Source organism: Ranitomeya variabilis, chromosome 8 (assembly GCF_051348905.1).
Source record: "Ranitomeya variabilis isolate aRanVar5 chromosome 8, aRanVar5.hap1, whole genome shotgun sequence".
Lineage (NCBI taxonomy): Eukaryota > Metazoa > Chordata > Amphibia > Anura > Dendrobatidae > Ranitomeya > Ranitomeya variabilis.
Genome location: NC_135239.1, coordinates 57110251 through 57135390, shown reverse-complemented (window position 1 = coordinate 57135390; position 25140 = coordinate 57110251). Strand labels below are relative to the sequence as shown.

Here is a 25140-nt window from a genome sequence, read left to right as displayed (position 1 = left end):
TGTCGCTCACATCAGCGTATAAATGGGACACGTGCAGTGCGAGAAAGAAAACTGCACTGCACTCCGACCAATGTTATTCAATGAGTCAGTGCTGATCTGTGAGTTTTTCCTCAGCTGTATCAGGCTGAGGAAGAATAATCACAGACATTGCGAGTGGCCATGTATATCGGACGACTCGCAAATGAAAGTCAATGGGTGCGAGAGACAAAATGGACAACACATGGACCATCCATCCTTATGTCATTGGATTTTTACGCACATATCTCAAAGGAACCACAATATTTCATCAGCCAAGCACACAAAGTTCACAGCCTGAACCTTCATTATTAACACCAGGGCTTGATGCCAGCTATGAGTTTGGGACAAATCACAGCTGACATCAACCCCAAGCCCAATTACCCTGATTGCCAACGCACCAGGGCAATTGGGAATGGCTGAAGCGCCAGAATTGGCGCATCACATTGGATGCACCATTTCTACAGCGGCTGCGGGCTGGTATTATTAGGCTGGAAAGGGCCCAATAACCAGGGACCTCCCAGCCTGATAATATAGGCTCAAAACTGTCTGCTTTACCTTTGCTGGTTATCAAAGTAGGGGCAACCCCCACATCATTTTTTTAAATTATTTATTTATTAGGTTAAACCAGCCTAAACACCCTTTAGTTCCACATGAAATGCCCTAAAGGGCACAAGTTTATTATATAGAGGGGGCTTGTGAAATTACATAGCCTTCAGGATATCAATCTATCTTTCTATATATCTATATATTATATTTATTACATATCTAATACATTTCTGTCAATGTTTGTTATGCGATTGCTTTAATATTTATGACAACTAGATTCAATTTACATAGAGTATTATTATAGTATGTAAAAGATGATATTAAAGCATGTCACACGGATGCTAGGTGAGAAAAAAAAAAATTCACACACTAGATGGACATACGGAATGGCATACGCATGACACCTGTCCAACTTTTTGGCATGAACATTGCAGTGATTTTATATACGTTGATATGAGCGAACCCCAAGATTGATACTGTTGAAGTCATCTGCCATGGAGCTACAGGGTATACAGAAAACATAACTGCAAATATTCCACGACTCCAAAATGGGAAAGTGACTTGTTGTAATGTACCATATTTTTCTGACTGTAAGACGCACTTTTTTCCTCCAAAAATGTGGAGGAAAATGGGAGGTGCGCCTTATAGTCCCGCATGTACCGGCTGGGGAGGTGGGGGAGCGGCATTGGCGGAGCAGCGGGTCACAGAGGCAGGAGCCGGCTGCTGCGGCTAACTCCTGTGTCCGCTGCTAAAGAGAAATTAATATTCACTGCATTCCCATGGGCGTGGAGGGCAATGAATATTCATTTCTCTTTAATAGCATCTTGGTATGATTGGCACCCAACCCCGGTCCTGGTATACATGGCCAAATCCTTATGACTGGCCCCATCAGAAAACATAAAAAAAAAGGATGGGGCCATGCATACCAGGGCCAGAATGGGGGCCAATCATACCAGGATAGAAATGGGGCCAAGCATACTAGGACAAGATGGCCGCCCTGCATACTAGGATAACGATGGGGGGCCATGCATACTAGGATGAGATGGGGGCCCTTTATTCCAGGATAGGGATGGGGCCATGCATACTAGGATGAGATGTGGGCTCTGCATACAAGGATAGGGATGGGGCCATGCACACTAGGAAGAGATGGGGACCCTTTATTCCAGGATAGGGATGGGGCCATGCATATTAGGATGAGATGTGAGATGGGGGCCCTTAATTCCAGGATAGGGATGGGGCCATGCATACTAGGATGAGATGGGGGCCCTGCATACCAGGATAGGGATGGGGCCATGCATACTACGACGAGATGTGGGCTCTGCATACAAGGACAGGGATGGGGCCATGCACACTAGGAAGAGATGGGGACCCTGCATACCATGATAACGATGGGGGCCATGCATACCAGGACGAGATCGCCCTGCATACCAGGATAGGGATGGGGCCAAGCATACCAGGATAGAGATAAGGGAGCTATGCATACCAGGGTTGGGATGAGGGGGCCATATATAACAAAATAGGGGATATTAACTACAGAATTGACCACATTTTTTGCTTATAGTCTGAAAAATACGGTACATGATCAGTAATGCTGACCAGTTAGTCAAGCTTCACCAAAAGGTATAAACATCATTGCATCATTTATGTCACTTTGTCTAAGACAACCCAATAACGTTCTCCACATTTAGACCAAACATTACATGCTTAAACAAAATGGTCAATGGTTAAATGATACAGACACTTCTTGGGGCATTTTTTAAACTTAAAAGGGTCAGAAAATATTGATGACGATAGGTTATCAACATTAGATGGGTGGGAGTCCAACACCTGTCACCCCAACCAATGAGATGTTTCAAGCTCCAACGTCAGCATTGACAAAAGAAAGCTCCATTGTATGTGTAGTGGCCGCTGCCAGGAGCTACAGAACTCCTCCCATTATTTGATTAGATGATGTTGTGCAGTATTTTCGGACCAGACAACCCATTTAAATGGAACCTGTCACCAGATTTTTCCCATATCGGGTAAAGCCAGTACCCATAAACCCTCATATACAGCACACTAATATACTGTATATATGCCCCCAAGCCAGCCTGCAAGACAAGAAAAATACCTTTTATTAAACTCGCCTAATGGGCGGTCCGGTCCAATGGGCGTCACTAGTCTTGATCCAGCGCCTCCTCTCTTCTTGTGATCGCAGTCCTCCTGCATTGCTTCGTGTGGATGATGCATCCTATGTCATCCAGACAGTGCCAGCCAGCATCGGTATCCTGCGCAGGCATACTTCTCTATGCCCTGTCGAGAGCATAGTAAAAGTACTGCAGTGCGCATGCGCGGTTGCTCTTTGACCTGTTCCTGCATACTGCAGTACATTGCCCTGCTCTTGACAGGGCAGAGAGAAGTATGCATGAGCAGGAGACTGATGCTGTAAACTGTGTGGATCATGTAGGACGCATCATTCACACGCAGCAGGAAAGGAGGACGGTGATCGCAAGAAGAGAGTAGGTGCTGGATCATGACCAGAGCGGCTCATCAGAACGGATCGGTCCGCCCCATAGGTAAGCATAATAAAGGTCTTTTTCTTGTCTTTTAGGCCGGGAAGTGTTAGAGCGATGGAAGTTCAGATCTACAAATACCTGAATGGACTGGCCATAAAAATGTATTGTTGGACTTGTCTTTGAAACAGCTACATGAGCATATAAATAGTTCGGGTTGATAAATCCTACTGACAGATTCCCTTTAGAGAAAAATAAAATTCCAAAAGGTGTACATATCCTTTAAACTAAGTATTTCAAGTGGCTTTGAGATTATATATTAAAACATCTTCTAAAACCTCTGCACAGAACCAATTTTCCCATGTCAAGTCTTTCTTATCACGGTGTCCACATGACTATCTGCCCAGGTAAACAAAGCTCTCCAACATGAATGGCACTCTCGCAGCCTTCCATTTTTATAGTCATCAATCATATTTAGAGAATAAGCACACAACAAAACAAGATGAAAAACATGACCATCGCTTACCTTTTCTCACGCGCTTCGTTGGTGTTCCGGTCCTCTTGAAGTGCTGCATTTTATCACTTGTTGCTATCTGTTCTGCTGACACCACATGGCGAGCTTCGTATGTTAATCCAGCTCTATGCAAGTGTCCACGAACATGATTTGATAACCCGACCCCAGTTTCAAAAGTTGCAGGACAATATGGACAGGACTTCTTTTCGAGAGTCAAGTCACTCCAGTGGAATATAGAACTATTTCTTGGCAATACAGAGTCTGCATCTTCTGCATCAATACCAGACATGTCATGTAAGTAATCATCCCCATCCAGATCATCATAATACTCAAAATAAAATCCATCATCATCATTAAAATGCAAATTTTCTTCATTGTGTTGATTAGCTTTAGATTTATCTTTGAAAATTGGGTAAACTGCCTTTTTTGGTGGACTGTTGTATGTGTCGTCCTGTGACTCGGTGCTATAATCACAAAGCTCGCTATTCTCCCATGATTCATAATCAGCTTTTCCAGATGAGTCGAGTTTTTTCAGCACAACGTAGGTCATTTTCTGGAGGAAATCAGGGTAATTATCCATGTCTTCTTCAGTGACTTGCCTTTCAAGATCAGATTTGCGTACCCTTTTGACCGCCACCCGGTCTTTGAAGCCAACAAGTCTACCTGGATGGCGGTTATGAGGATCCATGATCAAGCATTCATCTTGAAAGCTGGGTGATTTAGAAACCAAGTCTAAAGAATTAGCAGAATCATCGTCTTCCTTTTTTAAGTTCAGTGGGTATAAATTGTTGGATTTCTTTAAGGTTTTATAGCCATCCCATTTCTGACTGTATCTGTAAGCATAGTTCATCTTTGTAGGCTTTTGCTTCATCAGAAAATACTTATGTTTTTGGTCATTACTGCTGAAAAGCAAAGATTTATTTGGAGAAATTGCAGGACCACAGTCAAAAGATTGTGCAGCACTTTTCCTAGCTTTTTGTATTTTCTGTTTTCTGTACAGTCTGGTAAAAGTGTTGCTCTGCCCAAGAGAGCCATATGGTCTTTTCATATCCTGCTTCAAAACAGAATTCTTTGGAAAAGAATGGGGCTGTCTGACAAACTCCTTAGCCTCAGTATCGCTATCTACAATCTCATTATCTGAGAAACGTTCTTGTTTAATAACAACAGGACCATTAAACTGGTCCATAGATGGCGAATGTGCATATTGAATGTGTTTCTTTAAAATGTTACGGGCATACGTGGTAAATGGACACATCTTACAAATGTAGGTTGTAGGCTTTTTGGACGAAAGGAAATAAGAGTTTTTCGATGTTTTTTTCTGATATTTTCTTTTGGGGACCTCTGCATTCAGAACAGAACATTTGACCACGGCCCCATGAGCAATACCTCTATGACACTCCAATTCGTTTTCAGAAACGGCCATGAAGTTGCACTCTTCACAACAGTAGTATCGTTTGTCTTTCTCGTGGGTTTTGGCATGCTGAACAAAAGTCTTTGGACAGTTGGTTCCGAACACGCATTGTGGACATTGTAACCGTGCGCTTCGACCTTCATCTTGGAGCTCTTTCAATTCGCGGATCTCCTCCATCAGTTTCTGGCGGCGTTCCTGGTGAATAATCATATGTTTAAGAAGTGAATTTCGATCTCTAAATGTTCGACCACACTCCCTACAAGCATATGGCCTTGGAACATTAAGGTGGCGAAAGTGATTATTACTATCCAAATGATACATCATATGCCTATGAAGGTGTTTCTTCTCCCTAAAATTCACATTGCACTTTGTGCAGGGATAGAACGATGGCTCTTGATCGCTAGCGCATGTTGGCGGTGACTGAGAATCACCACTTTGCACATCACCAGGAAAGAATGGGTCAACGTGAACAGGAGAAGTTTCATCAGAATAGTCACAAACTGGACTATACATATAATGATTGATCGCTTCTATAGCTTCTTTTGGAAGATGATCAATAGAAGATTCATCCATAGAAGATTCGGACTTGATCTTCATCAGTTCATACTTGTGTGGCGCTATCACGTGCTCTTCATCACTCTGCTCCATCATATCTAAATTTAATAGCTTAGATTTCTTGGAAATATAATTCACATCATTATAAGCATCTTCCGAATAGCATCGAGTTATCTTACTACCATCCATTTTCCGTTTGCGCTTTTTCTCTACCTTTACAACACAGTTCTTTTCGGGCTCTTCGGTTTTTTCATTATTTACTGAGTCTCTCTCAGTACTCAAATTTTCTTCTATTCCTGCTACAGTATCACCACCACCATCACCACCAGAACAATCTTGGGTCCGATTATATAACTCATTCTTGGGCAACAGGTCACTGTCATTACAAGCATCATCTCCCGACCCTACTAAAGTGCTATCCAATCTGAAACTATTCCCATTAGATGTTTTACACCCAACAGAAGAGGAGGTAGGAGGTATATGTATGGAATGAGTTTCTTTCTTGGCATGTGCTACATCAGGTAGCAAGAATAAAACTTGCTGACTTGACATCTGTAAAGTGTTCTTTGCAGGTTGTTGAAGATCATAAACCACCTTCAATGTTGAACACAAACTGGTTTGCGGTTCCACAGGTTCCTCTGTGGATAAAGAAATACTGTCTGCATTCAGGTTGGAAGTCTGATTTGAGGAGTGGGAAACTGGTCCATTAATAGTTCCTTTAGGTAAGATACGATTTTCACTAGAAACAGTGGCAGCACCATCGTGTGTTAAGAACGGACCCTGGACATTGTTTAAGGCTTTTTCAGACCTGTCTCTCGATAATTCTTCAGGCACAGGCAATGAACTACTTTTCTGGAAAGAGGATGGACTTTCTTGTATATTATGAAATACTAGATCATCTTCAACTTTGTTGAAATTGAAATCCTCTTTGAGGCGTTCATTTGCATCAGTACTCTCAGCACTTATCTGGGACTCCTCCATGTTGTTATTCTTCCCATTAAACAATTTCTACAAAATAAAAAGAGAAACGGCTTAAGAATATAGTTGTTTATTAACAGTCAAGCAAATACCAGCCATATATTTAAAGGGTTGTCCCACAATTACATCTAATAAACTACGCAAAACATAATAAGAGTTGCAAACTATAAGAGTTGAATTGCTGGGGGTCCCACAAATAACGAGAACGTGGCTGTGTGCCCATTTGAATGGCGTGAGGGTTGCACGAATGCTCTATTTATTTGTAAATATGGGACAACCCCTTTAAGGATAAACATCCTACTTGCATATGCAACATTTTAATACATTTTAAAGCTGTGGCAGCATATACCTACCATTATGAAGGCTAATAATGTTCTGAAAATGACTGCTATATTTAAAAAAAATATATATATGTGCAAGTATATCAAATACTAGGAAGAAAGAACAGTCACAACATATAAGACGTCCACAGAAGCTACAGTCCCACAACTCCCTCAATATTCATGTATTACATTTAGCTTGGAATACAGGGGGCTGTCCACCTTGAGGATATTTAATTTTTTCCACTTCAATAGATGTATTTGGGTCTAAAAATAATTTTTGCAATTCAATTTTTATTAAAAATGTTGCCCCATTTGGCTTTTACAACCTCTTTGTTTCCCTACACATTTAACGTTGATAAGGTTTGTGGTGATAAATCAGTTCAGAGAAACACATATTAAAAAGCTACAGACTCCCTGTCAGACTGTCAGCTCACTAATGGATACTCCGTTAACTAAAGCTGTAGTCCAGTGCAACACAGAGGCTATAGGGGGTAAATTGCAAAATTGCCTGTTGTTACAAGCACTTTGCAATTTTACCCATTTAATACTATGGCACCACCCTTTAATGGCTACCAGACACCTCAAAAATTGATTGTCTTTTAGTGAAACAGAAATAGGCACATAACCTATTTCTCTAAGTTCATGTTTCATTGCCAGCTACCACAAACAGGAGGCCTATGAGATCAATCCAAAAAAATACGGAACCTTTTTACAGGCAACCAAGTATGAGAAAAATGTCCTATTCTTGGTAAACAACTTATATCAGGAAGGTTTAGAACTACTTCTGGACGGCTCATAGATTTGAAATGTCTAGTCTGGTCCAAATATTGCTCTGAAATGATGTTGCAAAAGGTCATTGTATAATAAGAAGCTGGATGAGCTCATGCAGAGTCAGAAGCAGGGAGCCGGCTGTCAGAGACAGCCAGACTCCTCATAGAGAAGGCAGAGATGGTTTATTACCATCACTGCCTTCCCTATTTCTGAATGTTAATAAGATCTAAAGAATACCAATAAAATAAGCTAACCTGCTCACCACCACCAGCCTACACCCGGACATAACATCACTTTATCTTCATTAGTCTTATTATTATATCTTAGTCATATTTATGAATCTAAAGTTTAGTGAAAGCTTGCTCCTTTTTGGAGCGCTTGTGTTATCTTACAAAACTACTCTTCAGTCCAATGGCCAGATTCATTAAGCAGTTTGCGGTGGTTTTCTGTACTGTATGAGTTGCATGGCAGTTGAAGGATGCGCTAAATTCATTACAAGGCCCATGCTTCATAATGAAGTAAGCGCCTCTTATTCTAGCGCACATTTTATCCAGACTGGCGCCATTTCTAGGGAAGCTGAGGGTTGGTCTTATTAGGCAGGGAAGGGGAAAATATCCAGGGGCCTTTCCAGCCTATTGATATCAGCCGGCATCTGTCTGATTTGCCTTAGCTGGTTATTAAAAATAGGGGGAACCCCATTTTTTTTTTATTAGGGTTCCCCCATTTTTTTAATAACCCGCAAAGGCAAAGCAGACAGCTGTGAGTTGATAATAATAGGCAGGGAAGCTCCATTATTCATCCCTTCCCCACATAATAAGATCAGCTCTCAAATGTCTGCTTTCCCTTAGCTGGTTATTAAAATAGGGGGAACAACACACCATTTTTTAACATTTATTCCTAAAAAGCCGGATAAGCTCCACAGAGCTTATTAAATATCTGACAGCTACCGGTATCTCTCAATCTGTCTCTATCTCTATCTTTGCACATCTAACACCTAAACATCTGTCATTTCTATTCTTCATTGTATTCCAGTACATCACACTGATCGTGCATATGAACGACAAACGTACACAAGGACACGTACATGCGTATGTCACAAGGATGGTCTGATGGTCTCACACGGATGGCACATGTACATGGACCACTGATCTCACCGGTACTGTTCTTTTCAGTACCAAAATCACCAGGACGTGTGAGGGGGCCTTACAGAGTGGGGAACAAGTTTTCCAATGTATTTTAGTGGTTCTGAGTGGTCATACAAGATGGGAAAAACAGACACTTATTTAGCTTATTTCTCCAACAATATCAGCAAGAGAAAAAAAAGAAAAGAAAAAAAGACCATGACATTGACATAAAAATGAATCCCTATATATCACAAAAAGTACAAAAAAATTACTTGAATATCCAAATAAAAAAAATAAAATGTAAAAGCTCTTTACATGTACGAAACGAAAAAAATAAATAAAATAAAACGTGCTTTGTCAGGAACGCGGGTAAATGGCCCAGTCTTGTACTAGATAAAAAAAAATTTGGTTTTACAGAGGCTACTGTTAAAGGGTAATTGTCAGTTTAGGGTTTTTTTTGCCATAAATCAATACTGCACAATAAAAATTAAACTTTATAATATATTTTATCAGAAAAATCATGTTCGTCCGTCAAGACTGATCACTTACGGGAATTATCAAAATCCTCGAATCACAAGATTGATACATTACAGTTGATACTAATAAGATTCTATTCAGAGCTTCGGTATTGGCAACTGTCTTTTCTTATCTCAATAATGTAAAAATCTGTCTACAGTGAATAGATTTTACCCAGTAATTGAGATTTTTGAGAATGAAAGATCAGAACAGAAGGAGAACGATTTCTCTGATAAGATATAATACAAAGTTGCTTATTTTCATGTAGACTACTGATTTATAAAATAAAAATTTAAACGTTGGTTATACTTTAACCCGTTTACCCCACAAGCCTGTTTTCACTTTCAAGTCCAGGTCAAATTTTACAATTCTGACCCGTGTCACTTTATGTGGTAACTCAGAAACGCTTCAACGGATTCCACTGATTCTTAGATAGTTTTTTTCGTGACATATTGTACTTCATGACAGTGGTAAAAATTTGTTCCTTATGACATGCATTTATTTGTGGAAAAAATCGGAAACTTGGTGAAAATTTCAGAATTTTCAAACTTTTAATTTCCATGCCCTTAAGCCAGAGAGTTACTGTATGTTACACAAAATAGTTAATAAATAACATTTCCCATATGTCTACTTTACATCAGAACAAGTTTAGAAAAATATTTTTTTTTCGTTAGGAATTTAGAAGAGTTTAAAGTTGACAAGCAATTTTTTATTTTTTCAACAACATTTTCAAAACCATTTTTTTGGGACCACATCACATTTGAAGTGACTTTGGGGGGCCTATGACAGAAAATACTCAAAAGTGAAATCATTCTAAAAACTGGGTGCCTCAAAGCCATTAGAAGTTTATTAACCTTTCAGGTAATTCATAGGCACTAAAGCAAGTAAAAAATGAACATTTAACTTTTTTTCACAAAGAATTTACTTTTGACCCAATTTTTTTTTATTTTCACAAGGGAAACAGGAGAAAATGGACCCCAAAATTTGTTGTGCGATTTCACCTGAGTTTGCCGATACCACATATGTGGGAGAAAACTACTGTTTGGGCGCACTGCAGTGCTCGGAAGCAAAGGAGCACCGTTTGACTTTTTTTAACACAAAATTGTCTAGAATCGAGAGTGGACGCCAAGTTGCATTTGGAGACACTGATATGACTAAACAGTGGAAACCCCACAGAAAGTTACCCCATTTTGGAAACTAGACCCCCTCAAGGAACTTATCAAAAAGTGTGGTGAGCACCTTGAACCACCAGGTACTTTACAGAAATGTATAATGCTGAGCTATGAAAATAAAAAAAATCTAATTTTTCCACAAAAATGTTCTTTTAGCCCCATTTTTTTATTTTTACAAGGGTAATAGGAGAAAATGGACTCCAGGGCTTGAAAAGGAAGGAGTGGCGGTTAAGAAGGTGGTCTTTGATGGATTGGTCGGCAGGCATCATGTCGCCTTTGGAGAGCCTCTGATGTGCCTAAACTACCCCACAAGTGACCTATTTTGGAAACTAGACCCCTCAAGGAATTTATCTAAATGTGTGGTGAGCACCTTGAACGCAGAGGTGCTTCCCAGAATTTTACAACATTGAACTGTGAAAGTGAAAAATTTTAACTTATTTTACAAAAATGTTGTTATGGCCCTAGGTTTTTTCATTTTCAAAGATAATCGGAGAAAACAGACCACAAAATTTGTTGTGCAATTACAGCACAGCAGGGCTAGGAAGGAAAGGAGTGACTGTTTGCAAGGCGGAGTTTGATGGAATGGTTTGTGGGAATCATCTCGTATTTGGATAGCCCCTAATGTGCCAAAAAAGTAGAAAGTGACCCTATATTGGAACTGATCAAGTGTTTTCCTGGTATGTGAATTTTACAATGTGGTGGCTTGAGTAGATTGTGTAGCATGCATCAGGTTGACATTCGTGAGTTGTGCAGTGCATGTCAGGTTGGCATACGTGAGTTGTGCAGTGCATGTCAGGTTGGCATACGTGAGTTGTGCAGTGCATGTCAGGTTGGCATACGTGAGTTGTGCAGTGCATGTCAGGTTGGCATACGTGAGTTGTGCAGTGTATGTCAGGTTGGCATACGTGAGTTGTGCAGTGTATGTCAGGTTGGCATACGTGAGTTGTGCAGTGTATGTCAGGTTGGCATACGTGAGTTGTGCAGTGTATGTCAGGTTGGCATACGTGAGTTATGCAGTGTATGTGAGGTTGGCATACGTGAGTTATGCAGTGTATGTGAGGTTGGCATACATGAGTTGTGCAGTGTATGTCAGGTTGGCATACATGAGTTGTGCAGTGTATGTCAGGTTGGCATATGTGAGTTGTGTAGTGTATGTCAGGTTGGCATATGTGAGTTGTGCAGTGTATGTCAGGTTGGCATACGTGAGTTGTGTAGTGTATGTCAGGTTGGCATACGAGAGTTGTGCAGTGTATGTCAGGTTGGCATACGTGAGTTATGCAGAGTATGTCAGGTTGGCATATGTGAGTTGTGTAGTGTATGTCAGGTTGGCATACGTGAGTTGTGTAGTGTATGTCAGGTTGGCATACGAGAGTTGTGCAGTGTATGTCAGGTTGGCATACGTGAGTTATGCAGAGTATGTCAGGTTGGCATATGTGAGTTGTGTAGTGTATGTCAGGTTGGCATACGCGAGTTGTGCAGTGTATGTCAAGTTGGCATTCGCAAGTCAGTAACAGTGGGCGCTGGTTTATTTTCTATCCTGAGGGGTCTGCGTGGCAGTTCGGTATCACTTGAGGAAGAGGAGGAGGATGAAAAAAAAAGGAAGATGGCATCCTCTCCCCCAGTATCAGTGTCGGAGGCAAGGAAAGCGTATGCCTCCTCTGATGATTACTTTGATTGGGACAAGCATGACATTTTTTCACGTATGTGGGGTTTGTTATGTGTACCAAATTTTATTCAGGTGTTAGTGTTTGATGTAAACTTTTGTTTTTATTTAGAACAGAAAAATAAAGAATCTAGAAAGAAAAAGATAAAAATAAAATAAAAAAATATAAAAATTTGGTAAAATAATAAACAAACTCTATAAACAGAAGTCAGTAAAAAACAAAACAAAAATCACTGAGCGCTCGCAAGCATCTGACACTAACCCTGATTAGATTCAGTAAAAAATGCAGTCATCAATTACTATAGCATATTTTTACTGTGCCTAGTCTAGTCCTGTCACCTAATCCAAATTATTTATTTTTAAATTCACTTTCACACAGAAAATAAAAACGAACCGCATGCCGATCAGTGATGTGTCGCTGATTAGCGCTGGACGGCTGTAGGACGCACGCACGGATGTGATTCTTTTTTTCTGTGCTATCTGGCACTCACCCGGACTCAATTTTGCAAAAAAAAAAAAAAAACCTGTAGTAAATGCTAATTACTATGGTATATTTTTACTGTCTCTAATCTAGTCCTATCAAGGAATTCTAAATTTTTTTCCACTTTGATATCCAACACTAACCATGACTAAATTCAGTAATAGATACTGTAGTAGACACAGATTGCTTCAGTATATTTTTACAGTCGCTAATCCAGTCATATCAAAATAACAACAACCGAAGGCCGATCAATGATTTGTGCCACGCAAGCACAGATGTGGCGCAAAAAGGGGATTTAACCCCTTCAAGTTGCGGCCCTTTTTCGTTTTTGCATTTTCGTTTTTCACTCCCCTCCTTCCCAGAGCCATAACTTTTTTATTTTTCAGTCAATGTGGCCATGTGGGGGCTTATTTTTTGCGGGACGAGTTGTACTTTTGAACGACACCATTGGTTTTACCATGTCTTTTACTAGAAAACGGGAAAAAAATTCCAAGTGCGGTGAAATTGCAAAAAAAGTGCAATCCCACACTCGTTTTTTGCTTGGCTTTTTTGCTAGGTTCACTAAATGCTAAAACTGACCTGCCATTGTGATTCTCTAGGTCATTACGAGTTCATAGACACCTAATATGTCTAGGTTATTTTTTATCCAAGTGGTGAAAAAAATTCAAAACTTTGCTTTAAAAAAAAAAAAAAAAGTGTCATTTTCCGATACCCGAAGCGTCTCCATTTTTCGTGATCTGGGGTCGGGTGAGGGCTTATTTTTTGCATGCCGAGCTGACGTTTTTAATCATATCACGTTTGTGCAGATACGTTCTTTTGATCGCCCATTATTGCATTTTAATGCAATGTCGCCGCGACAAAAAAAACCGTAATTCTGGCGTTTTGAATTTTTTTCTCGGTACGCTGTTTAGCGATCAGGTTAATGCTTTTTTTATATTGATAGACCGGACGATTCTGAACACAGCGATACCAAATACGTGTAGGTTTGATTTTTTTTTTAATTGTTTTATTTAGGATGGGGCGAAAGGGGGGTGATTTAAACTTTTATGTTTTTTACGTTTTTTTCATATTTTTAAAAACATTTTTTTTTTACCTGTGCCATGCTTCAATAGCCTCCATGGGAAGCTAGAAGCTGGCACAACTCGATTGGCTCAGCTACATAGCAGCGATCAGGAGATCGCTGCTATGTAGCTGAAATGCAGGTGTGCTGTGAGCGCCGACCACAGGGGGGCGCTCACAGCAGGCCGGCATCAGTAACCATAGAGGTCTCAAGGACCTCTATGGTTACTGTCCTGACACATCGCCGACCCCCGATCATGTGACGGGGGTCGGCGATGACGTCATTTCAGGCCGCCCGGCCGGAAGCTTTAGTTAAATGCCGCTGTCTGCGTTTGACAGCGGCATTTAACAGGTTAATAGCGGCGGGTGAATAGCGATTTCACCCGCCGCTATTGCGCGCACATGTCAGCTGTACAAAACAGCTGACATGTCGCGACTTTGATGTGGGCTCAGCGCCGGAGCCCACATCAAAGGGGGATTCACGGCATGCGCAGTACATGTACGGTGCATGTCGTGAAAGGGTTAAACACCCCCCCCCCCCCCCCCCCCCCAAAAAAAAAAAAAAAAAAAAAAAACGGAAACAAAGTCCTGGCCAAAAGCCAGCACGGGTGCCAATCAGGAAGTGCAGGCTGGTCATACCGAGGTCAGATCTGTGCACTCTGATTGGTGTGATCAACATCATCATCCGATCGCACCAATCAGAGCTGGCCCTGGTGATGCCGGCATTGCCGGCTCCAGTCTATGATCGGTGCAGTTACAGCACCGATCATAGGCTGGACATCAGTGTTTCAGGCAATTTCATTCTGAACAGCCAATTACAGCAAATATAGTTGTGGGGGGCGTCCAAGGTCATGAAGGGGTTAAATATGTCACAGGCTCTCTTATATAGCAGGAGCTTTTTCCGGCATAACAGTTAAAGGGAACCTGTCACCCCCCAGGCATTTGTAACTAAAAGAGCCACCTTGTGCTGCACTAATGCTGCATTCTGACAAGGTGGCTCTTTTAGTTCTTGTTCCTGGCACTGCTGCAATAATCGTTTTTGGAATTTGTCCCTTATACCTCGAAATCGCCAAGGGGGCAGGTCTTGGCGATTTCGGGCGCCACTTCCTCTTCCTTCATTATCGTCCCCGGCGCCTGCGCTGTAAGTGCGAAGGGCAGCGCAACTGCACATGCCTGAAAAAAAATAACAGCGCAGGCGCCGGGGACACTCATAAAGGAAGAGGAGGCGGCGCCCGGCGCGCAGAGGCCATGAGTGATGGCTGTGGTGCGTCTGGATTAGGGGGGAAAGACCTGCCCCCGTGGCGATTTCGAGGTATGAGGGACAAATTTCAAAGACGATTATTGCAGCAGTGCCAGGAACAAGAACTAAAAGAGCCACCTTGTCAGAATGCAGCATTAGTGCAGCACAAGGTGGCTCTTGTAGTTACAAACGCCTGGGGGGGGGGGGGTGACAGGTTCCCTTTAAGGCAGAATACAGATGTTCGTGTATCATGGTCCCATCGTAATACACGTATGGTCTCCTGACCCAAACTCAGAAGCCTCATACTTGCCTATGAGGCTGTAATATTCGCTTTAGGAGTCCCTTGGACAGTCCATCATGGTCTGGACTTGGACCATTATACATGAATTTCTAAATTCAACCTAGATTACAAAAGTTTTAACAAGTAAAACAAAATAGAATTTGAAAACAAGAGATCTATGTTAAGTAGGGCCTAAATGGAGGTGGAGGAGTGAGAAGTTGTCAGCATAGTGAGACCATTCAGATTGTGTTGCAGCTTGCAAATATATTTTCACTTCAGTGCTGGGTTCACAGCCACACTGCTTAGTACTGCTGTAAAGTGCCCTCCATGCTCCTTTCTGTGTGATACAAAGAAAGAGGAGCAGGAATTCCCAATGTATGTGTGTGTACTGTGTATGGAAGACAAAATAGCAGCTAGTCTACACACAATAGGTCAGAGATAACTGAAAATTATAGATCGCGGGCTGAAGACATTACAGTGAATATACATGACCTGACTGCTGTAGCCAATCACTAGTCGCTGCACTTGTTTGAGATATAGGCTATGACATCCGCAGCCGAGATAAACTTAAAATGATCGGGCAGCATAGGGGAGCAACACAGGATCGACAGGACGTAAAAAGGAGAGTAGATTTTTTTTTAAAGGAGATGTCCAGTCCACTACTTGATCAACCCCTTCTCATTCCCCGTGTTTGGCCCCGTTAAAATGAAAATGCTGATACTCGCCTCCAGCGCTGCTGTCGGCATTCACTTTCCTAGTGATCATATCAGATTGTTATATCACGTGAACCCTGCGCCCAATCACCGCTTGTGTCACTTTCCTCGCATTCAGAAGTATAAATAATTTACAGGAAGTGAGCGGCCAGTTGCAGCACTCACTTACTTTTGATTACTAACAGTGGTACGGAAAGTATTTTTTAACACCTTTTAATTTTTCACTACTCGTTTCATTGCAGCCATTTGGTAAAATCAAAAAAGTTCATTTTTTTCTCATTAATGTACACTCTGCACTCCACCTTGCAGAGAAAACAAATGTAGCAATTTTTTTAAAAAGAAAGAAAAACTGAAATATCACATGTTCATAAGTATTCAGACCCTTTGCTCAGTATTGAGCAGAAGCCCCCTTTTGAGCTATATACGGTATGTGTGTATATACAGTATATACATATATATATATATATATATATATATATATATATATATATATATATATATATATATATATATATATATATATATATATATATATATATAACACTTTATTGGGGTAATGTGTTGATTAAAGATATTTATGATCTAACCCTAATTACATGTGCTAAAGGCACAAAGGAATTCATTTCTAGCGTGCGACTCCCCTTGAATATTTCACAGCGCACAATGGCATGTTTCCACAGTGACAAAAAAATAAAATTATAGTCAATTTTAGCACCCTAAAATGGTGCTAAAGCAGCGCCCAGCAGGACCGAAAATGCAGACCGCTGCTCGCAGGGACAGTAAGTAACATTGCACAAAGAAGTCATTTCATTAAAACAAAGAAATAAAACTGCTCCGTGTCTGCAAAGTGGAGTGGATACAAGTGAATGTCAGAACTTATTATGAATCAGAGGTAGACAAATGTACGCTCCCTCCGTTTGAGATTATATATTAGCGTTTCTCAACAGGAAGCAATGTTGCTAACGAAGTGGTAAATTCAGTGTTAATGAGTGGCTGCACTCTTACCACCTCAGAGGTAAAACCTTACATGCTCCATCCATCTGTTCTAGTGTTAGAGGTTGCAAGAGAGAACAGACGCTTCTCCCATTTTAAACAAGTTTACTGGTGCCCCCCAACCAGCAGGGGACCGACTAGAGGAATATCAGGTTTCTTTCAAGACACACTTATCCAACTTGCCACAGCAACTGAAAATGAGAAATTATTACCGCCAGCTGGACAAGGGGATAAAGGGTACGAGGTTAAACCTTTGCAGGGCTGCACCACGACCTCACATAACGTAATAGTGGCTCAAATCAAGAGTTCACCCTAAGCAAATTCCCTATTACCGAACAGTCGACAGTAGCTGCGGGGAAATCAAACTCCTCACTGCCATTAGTAGAAAGTTAGTGCCTGTATACTGCCCAGGTCACGTGCCGATCGCCATCATGACAGCCCCTACAGTATTCTCACACAGCTGTCAGAACTGGAGAGAACAGCCATTCCGGGAACAATTATAGCACAGGTAAGCCCCTAATACGCACAAAAAGGTATACGGGACGTCACCATAGCAGTCGGGTAACGTGAAACCGGCGGGGAGAACCGAGGACGTGATTTACTGTCATAGGTGCTCTGGGGGTGACAATATTTACATGTTTAATAAAAGGTTTTATACTTCCGTTACATTGTTGAAAGAATAATAATAATAAAAAAAAAATCTTTAAGAAATGCTATAAATTGGAGAGAGAAAAATAAGGCATAAGTACGCACAAACTTATAAAATGGAGCTGGCGCCAACATCTAGTCCATGCAGATATCACGGACAGGAAATGCCAGGTACACATGAATACATATGATTGAAATCGGGTTGCAATTTTCAGGAGAGCCTTCAGTAAGAGAAGTGTGACCTTTCCTCTTTTTTTACCATAAATGACAGATCATATGAGCGCCTCCAGCTATCCTTATTTACAAGATTTCCTACATCAGTATTTTTGCAAACTAACAGCACTTGTTATCACACTTCTGTATACTACCCCCTGAGGTTATCACAGAGGAAAATTAGGTGATAATTGCATATTAACATAATTATTCTATAATGCCTCAAAAGAAACTGATTAGGTCACTTAGAGGGGGTTGTCTGCTTTCAGCCAACAGTTCTTCATATTCCTGTATGGTTCTTCATATTCCTGTATGGTGCACTTAGAAATCAGAAGAGCGCCCCGTCTGCCAAGAGTCACGGGTGACAAAAGTATAGGCCCTCTCGCATGGCCGATAACACTGGTCTACAAAAAAGAAAAACATTCTGGCATGGACTTTAAGAACAGTTTTAGACTAATTTGAGGGTGCTGAATTCAAATCTGATCTTATAATTTCTCTATCACATCACGTTTTTGCGCTATATGTATATAGCCCATTTTCATGAATTTCATGATAAATTTAAGTAGTGTATGAAAAGTGCCGGTTTATACGGTTCACTAAGGTAAATTTAGTTTAATTTGGGTGGTTAATTTGTGTTGACTTGAAAATTGTTAACTTTCTTTTGGGTCCGCAAGGAGGCTACACAAAACACCCTTGTTTTCTATGCTACTGGGACAGTAGAGCTACAGCAGAGCATTGGGTGAAAACTGAATTCCCTCAGCGACAGAGTTTGGCATCTGGTGATAAGAATGTCATCCATGATCCTCTAGTGGATAGGAAGGACATTGTCTTTCCTTCCTTACACATAAAACTTGGATTGATGAAGCAGTTCGTCACAGCTCTCAATCACAGTGGAGAATTCTTTAACTATACATGTTCAACTTTTCCTGGTCTTAGTAAAGAGAAGAAAAAGGCTGGAATATTTGATGGACCTCAAATAAGAACACTTATGAGAGACCCAAATTTTATCACATCAATGAATGAGACAGAAGAAAGAGCTTGGAATGCATTTTGTAATGCGGTGCAGCATTTTCTAGGGAATAAGAAAGCAGACAACTATGAAGAGATTGTGGAAGAGCTACTAATGAGTCTGCGAAATCTTGGATGTAGAATGAGTATCAAGATTCACTATTTACACAGCCATTTGGACTTTTTTCCAGAGAACCTTGGGGATGTGAGCGAGGAACAAGGGGAGCGTTTTCATCAGGACATTAAAACAATGAAAGAACGGTATCAAGGCCGGTGGGAGTCACATATGATGGCTGACTATTGCTGGAGCTTGATGAGAGACAACCCAGAAGCTGTACATCACAGATCAGCCAAGAAAAGAAAGTTCAAATAACTGCCATTTGTCATTCATCTGTGTGCCATATATATGTGTTTTTATATTTTGTAGTTTAATTCTGGAAATATATTTGATTTGCTGTACACAGACTTTGTAATCTCTGTTATTTCTTGATTAAAAATATACAAAATGTAGTCCCGAAAATCATGTGTTTTTATCATAAAACATTAGGAGTAATTTTCATCAAAAATTGAAAATATCTCGAAATCCTGATGTGATAGCCAAAAACGGAGTTCACATTCGTAATCAGCAGCCAAAATTGACTTAAAGTATGTTTTAAAACCTTTTGCCAGAAAAATTGCGTTGACCAGTGTAATCATTCCCAAACACTGGACTATGGATATGTACCACCGATCAGCTGTCAAGTCCTCTTAAGGTTAGTCTTGGCCTTGAAAGACTAAAATGTTATTAAAGGGAACCTATCAGCAGAAAAAACACTATTAACCTGCAGATATGGTGTTACTAACCTGTCCGGCGCCTGCCAAACACTGCCAGGAGAAAATAAATTTTATCACCCCCATCCCCCCTGCAGCGTCCCGGTTTCAGTCACGGGGCGGCGCCAGCGCAGGTTCAGTCTCATTGCTCTAAGCCAGTGGTCCCCAACCTTTCTGACCGAGAGCCACATTCAGCTCTGCAAGAGGGTCGTGAGCCACATCCAGCTCCTGTCCCACCTCACAGTAGTGGCAACCAAAGCCACCATTACGGATATAATGATAACCAAAGATTTTCTACACAAATCACCCTGAAGCAGTATACCAAGATCCAGGGGTTTCCACCAAACCCCCATTCAGCATTCTCCCATCACACAATCCCAACACAGTCACATCCAGCTTCAAGCATCTTCTCTGAACGGTAGTATCATCTTGTCTCCAGCATACCATACTTAAATTATCTCTAAACCCCCAAGACCTGTAGATGAGCACCCAGATCTGCTCTTCTGTGCAGGGCTACTCACAAAGTTCACCATTTTGAGATGTGCTCCTCATACCAGTTTACTAAATCTGCAGCTAATGCACCAAGCTGGCAGACAGCCACGAGCCACAATTCATGGGACCGCGAGCCACATGTGGCTCCCGAGCTGCAGGTTGGGGACCCATGCTCTAAGTATACAGAACAACGTCTGTAACGGTGCCCCTGGTCCTAACTGAGAGCCGGCCCCAATGCAGAGTGAGTGTCTGTCAGGGTGGTGGTGTGGTTACAGCCACCGCCTGGTATAATCAGAGCGGTGACTGAATCACGCTGGCACCGCCCCCGTCACTGCAACTAGAATGCTGCGGAGGAAATAAAGTTAATTTTCTCCCCATAGCGTTTGGTTTAGTGTGGGTGCTGGGCAGGTTAGTAAGGCATATTAACCTGCTAACACAGTAGAACAGAGCCAACACAGTAGAACAGAGCCAACACAGTAGAGCAGAACCAACACAGCACAGGCGAGCCGAGCCAACACAGCACAGGAGAGCCAACACAGTACAGGAGAGCCAACACAGTACAGGAGAGCCAACACAGTACAGGAGAGCCAACACAGCACAGGAGAGCCAACACAGCACAGGAGAGCCAACACAGCACAGGAGAGCCAACACAGCACAGGAGAGCCAACACAGCACAGGAGAGCCAACACAGCACACGAGAGCCAACACAGTACAGCAGAGCCAACACAGTACAGGAGAGCCAACACAGTACAGGAGAGCCAACACAGTACAGGAGAGCCAACACAGTACAGGAGAGCCAACACAGTACAGGAGAGCCAACACAGTACAGGAGAGCCAACACAGTACAGGAGAGCCAACACAGTACAGGAGAGCCAACACAGTACAGGAGAGCCAACACAGTACAGGAGAGCCAACACAGTACAGGAGAGCCAACACAGTACAGGAGAGCCAACACAGTACAGGAGAGCCAACACAGTACAGGAGAGCCAACACAGTACAGGAGAGTCAACACAGTACAGGAGAGTCAACACAGTACAGGAGAGCCAACACAGTACAGGAGAGCCAGCAAAGTACAGGAGAGCCAGCACAGGACAGGAGAGTCAACACAGTACAGGAGAGTCAACACAGTACAGGAGAGCCAACACAGTACAGGAGAGCCAACACAGTACAGGAGAGCCAACACAGTACAGGAGAGCCAACACAGTACAGGAGAGCCAACACAGTACAGGAGAGCCAACACAGTACAGGAGAGCCAACACAGTACAGGAGAGCCAACACAGTACAGGAGAGCCAACACAGTACAGGAGAGCCAACACAGTACAGGAGAGCCAACACAGTACAGGAGAGCCAACACAGTACAGGAGAGCCAACACAGTACAGGAGAGCCAACACAGTACAGGAGAGCCAACACAGTACAGGAGAGCCAACACAGTACAGGAGAGCCAACACAGTACAGGAGAGCCAACACAGTACAGGAGAGCCAACACAGTACAGGAGAGCCAACACAGTACAGGAGAGTCAACACAGTACAGGAGAGTCAACACAGTACAGGAGAGCCAACACAGTACAGGAGAGCCAGCAAAGTACAGGAGAGCCAGCACAGGACAGGAGAGTCAACACAGTACAGGAGAGTCAACACAGTACAGGAGAGCCAACACAGTACAGGAGAGTCAACACAGTACAGGAGAGCCAACACAGTACAGGAGAGCCAACACAGTACAGGAGAGCCAACACAGTACAGGAGAGCCAACACAGTACAGGAGAGCCAACACAGTACAAGAGAGTCAACACAGTACAGGAGAGCCAACACAGTACAAGAGAGCCAACACAGTACAGGAGAGTCAACACAGTACAGGAGAGCCAACACAGTACAGGAGAGCCAACACAGCACAGGAGAGCCAACACAGCACAGGAGAGCCAACACAGATGTGCAGAGCCAACACAGCACAGGAGAGCCAACACAGCACAGGAGAGCCAACACAGCACAGGAGAGCCAACACAGTACAGGAGAGCCAACACAGCACAGGAGAGCCAACACAGCACAGGAGAGCCAGCAAAGTACAGGAGAGCCAGCACAGAACAGGAGAGCCAGCACAGTATAGGAGAGCTAACACAGCACAGAAGAGCCAACGCAGTACAGGAGAGCTAACACAGTACAGGAGAGCTAACACAGTACAAGAGAGATGATGTGACCGCAAGTACCGTATGTGATTTGCACACTGTCAGCCACTTTTCAACTACATATGTCCAGCCTAACTAAATACACTGGCGTTAAAGCATGTCTAGTTGGCCTGTAACTGCATGTATTCAAATTGAATACTTGCAGTCACGCGCATGCCCGCTCCCGGAACCAAAGAATACTGACAGCGCACAGTGTGCAAGCTGTGAGGATTCACACAAGGTGACTGCAGACTTGAACCCAAGTTTGGAGGTGAAATCTATGACTAGCTTAAAGAAAGCCTGACAACTCTTGAGTTGCCCGTTTTAGTACTTGCATTCCCCATAAAATATCAATTCTGGAGAATCTGTTTAGTCACTATGTTGTGCAATTCCTTTGTTACTCTTCCTGGAAATGTAGGAACACATTTACGACGGGGAGAGGGAGATGCTGCTGCTGCATTTACAAGTATAAACAGGGGCATCTCTGAACGTGTCATGTATTATAGCATGGGTTTAGAGAGCTGAAAATGCCAGCCGGGCATCCTCTTAAAGTATTTTTTTTTTTACTTGCTATGATTTTTTTGTACTCATTTTGGGCATTACTGACTTAATACTTTCCAGCAAATTGCTTTTGCGTGTTGAAATTAAAAACACATCTCCCGTTATTATAACGTCTAAAACCCAATATGTAATGTCATAAAATTAGAATTTGTTAAAGCGGATTTTTACAAGCCTAAAAGTTTTGAAAACAAACATTTACGCTGAATCTGAATCATTAGTATGCATTTTTTTCTATCACATCTTACCAAACGAATACATTTTTGCAGTTGCAAATAACTAGCGGTTTCCTCTAGCTGTGATTCAACACTCATTAAAGCTGCTAACAAGTTTTTGCTTATTACTACTCAATTTTAAAGTTACATTTACCAGCGCGGAGACATCCGTTAAGAATACACTTCAATAATTACCAAATCACACATTTGTTTAAAAGGTCGTGTGTCGCCACAAAATTGCAAAGATTTTTTTTTAGCCATGTTAACCCTTTCGGTGTGTTGCACCATAGGTGGCATTTCAAAAGGAGCACCAGTAGTGAACTGCTTAAAAAACAAACCACAAAGTTGGACAACTCTTTTAACCCATTCGTACATGTACATTTGTGGTGAAGTGTTATTTACCGCATCCTGATGTACCTATACGTCACAGTCATGGATCGAGCATTGGCGGCTGTGCCCATGCCATCGGCAGCAAGACCCAGCTGATACAGAATTGGGCTCCGACTGCAGTGCCCAGAATCGCAGCTCTGTACAGGTCCAGGCCATTGGACTCCTTAGATTCAACAGTGAACAACGATCATAGCATCTGAAGAGTCTGACAGAGGGCGATCACTCCTTCTGCTACCCATCGGCTGAGCGCAGCAGGCTGATGACAGGTTGCTATGGCAGTAGCAGGACTAATAAATCGTCTCTGTGTTTGCCAAGTACTTAGGAAGCATATTTGGTCTTGCCAAAGGAAGAACCTAGTAGGCTGCTTGTCAGTCTAAGACGGGCTGAAGATAAGCATATGAAAAATTCCGTGCGTTTCAATCATAAAATCCGCACAATTTTCATCTGTGTCATTGTGAGGTTCGTGTGTGTGTGTCCATTTTTCACATCTTTGTGTCATTCATGTGTCCGAGCAGTTTTTTTTTACGTCCGTGATGTCCGTGTGCTATTTACGTCCTTGTGACATTCGTATGTGCTTTTTACGTCCTTGTGACGTTTGTGCCCAATTTTTATGTCCTTGTGACACTCGTCTGTTAATTTTCTACGTCCCTGTGACGTTCGTGTGTTTTTTTATGTCCTTGTGACCTTCGTGTGTGCTTTTTACATCCTTGTGACGTTCATGTGTTTTTTACGTCCCTTTGACGTTTGTGTGTCCGTTTTTTACATCCTTGTGACGTTTGTGTGTTTTTTTACGTCCTTGTTATGTTCTTGTGTCCGTTTTTTATGTCCTTGTTACATTCGTGTGTCCAGACTTTTTTTACATTCTCGTGTTCTGTTTTTATGCTCTTGTGAGATTCATTTTCTATTACGTATATTAAAAAAATGTACACAATCAAATACTTTATTATAAACAAAGGAAACTGTATCTGTAAAAATCATATGCCACTCAGATATAATGTGGTTATCGCTATAATTTTATCAACACAGAAAATAAAGTGCATACTTCAAATTTACTTCATGACTAAATGGGTTGTCATACAGTAATATATTTTTTTAGGCATGGTTTAAAGAAAAATTATCCAGAACTATATAATTTTTTTTAACGATGGGCCTAAAAATGAACATGCAAATAGTTGCTAACTACCTGCCTGTTGCGCCCGTCGCCAATCTGTACCGGATCAGAGGGGTCACTGACTACTCCAGCAGGAGATTCAGCAGTTTCCTCTGCATCATGTTGACAGAGCAGCGGCTTCTCTTACGCTCTGCTCTATTGACGAGGCATCACATCCGGCAAAAGGCTGTCAATCAGCATGATGTCAGAAGTCACACCCAATCATTAGAACAGCCTGGAAGAAGATGGGCTGCTCTGTTGGTGTGGAGTAACTAAATCACCAGCAAGAGCAGTTGGTGACCGCTCTGTGCCAGCGCTGGGTAGAACAGGCAAGTAGTAAAACACAGAAAAATGTTAAAAATAATAAATAATTGTATATTATATACACATACATTTAAAAAAACACCTCTCCACTCTTATACCCCATTAAAAATAGAGAAATGTATATATATTTTTTAAAATAGACATATTGTTATCATGGCATCAGTAAAAGCAGGGCTGTGGTTTGGAGTCGTGCCTCCATTTTGGTGGAGTTGGAGTCTGTATAAAATGGACCGACTCAGACTCCTAAAATATATAGTAAATTGGGTACAGTAGTACAATGCAGGATGTGCTGTAAATGTTTTCATAATAACTTGGGAAAGTTA

The 25140-nt window shown here is 41.8% G+C and overlaps 1 protein-coding gene across 7 annotated transcripts in view; it reads right to left on the bottom strand.

Moving 5' to 3' along the window:
* The window catches only part of ZNF644 (zinc finger protein 644), a 99379-nt gene that overhangs the window by 6496 nt on the left and 67743 nt on the right, over window positions 1-25140 (bottom strand). For all 7 annotated transcript variants that reach the window (XM_077276434.1, XM_077276437.1, XM_077276439.1 and 4 more), the window contains exon 3: window positions 3583-6544. In XM_077276434.1, coding sequence (XP_077132549.1) covers window positions 3583-6517 — 2935 coding nt within the window. In that variant the 5' untranslated portion in view covers window positions 6518-6544. The remainder of the gene's footprint in view (window positions 1-3582; window positions 6545-25140) is intronic.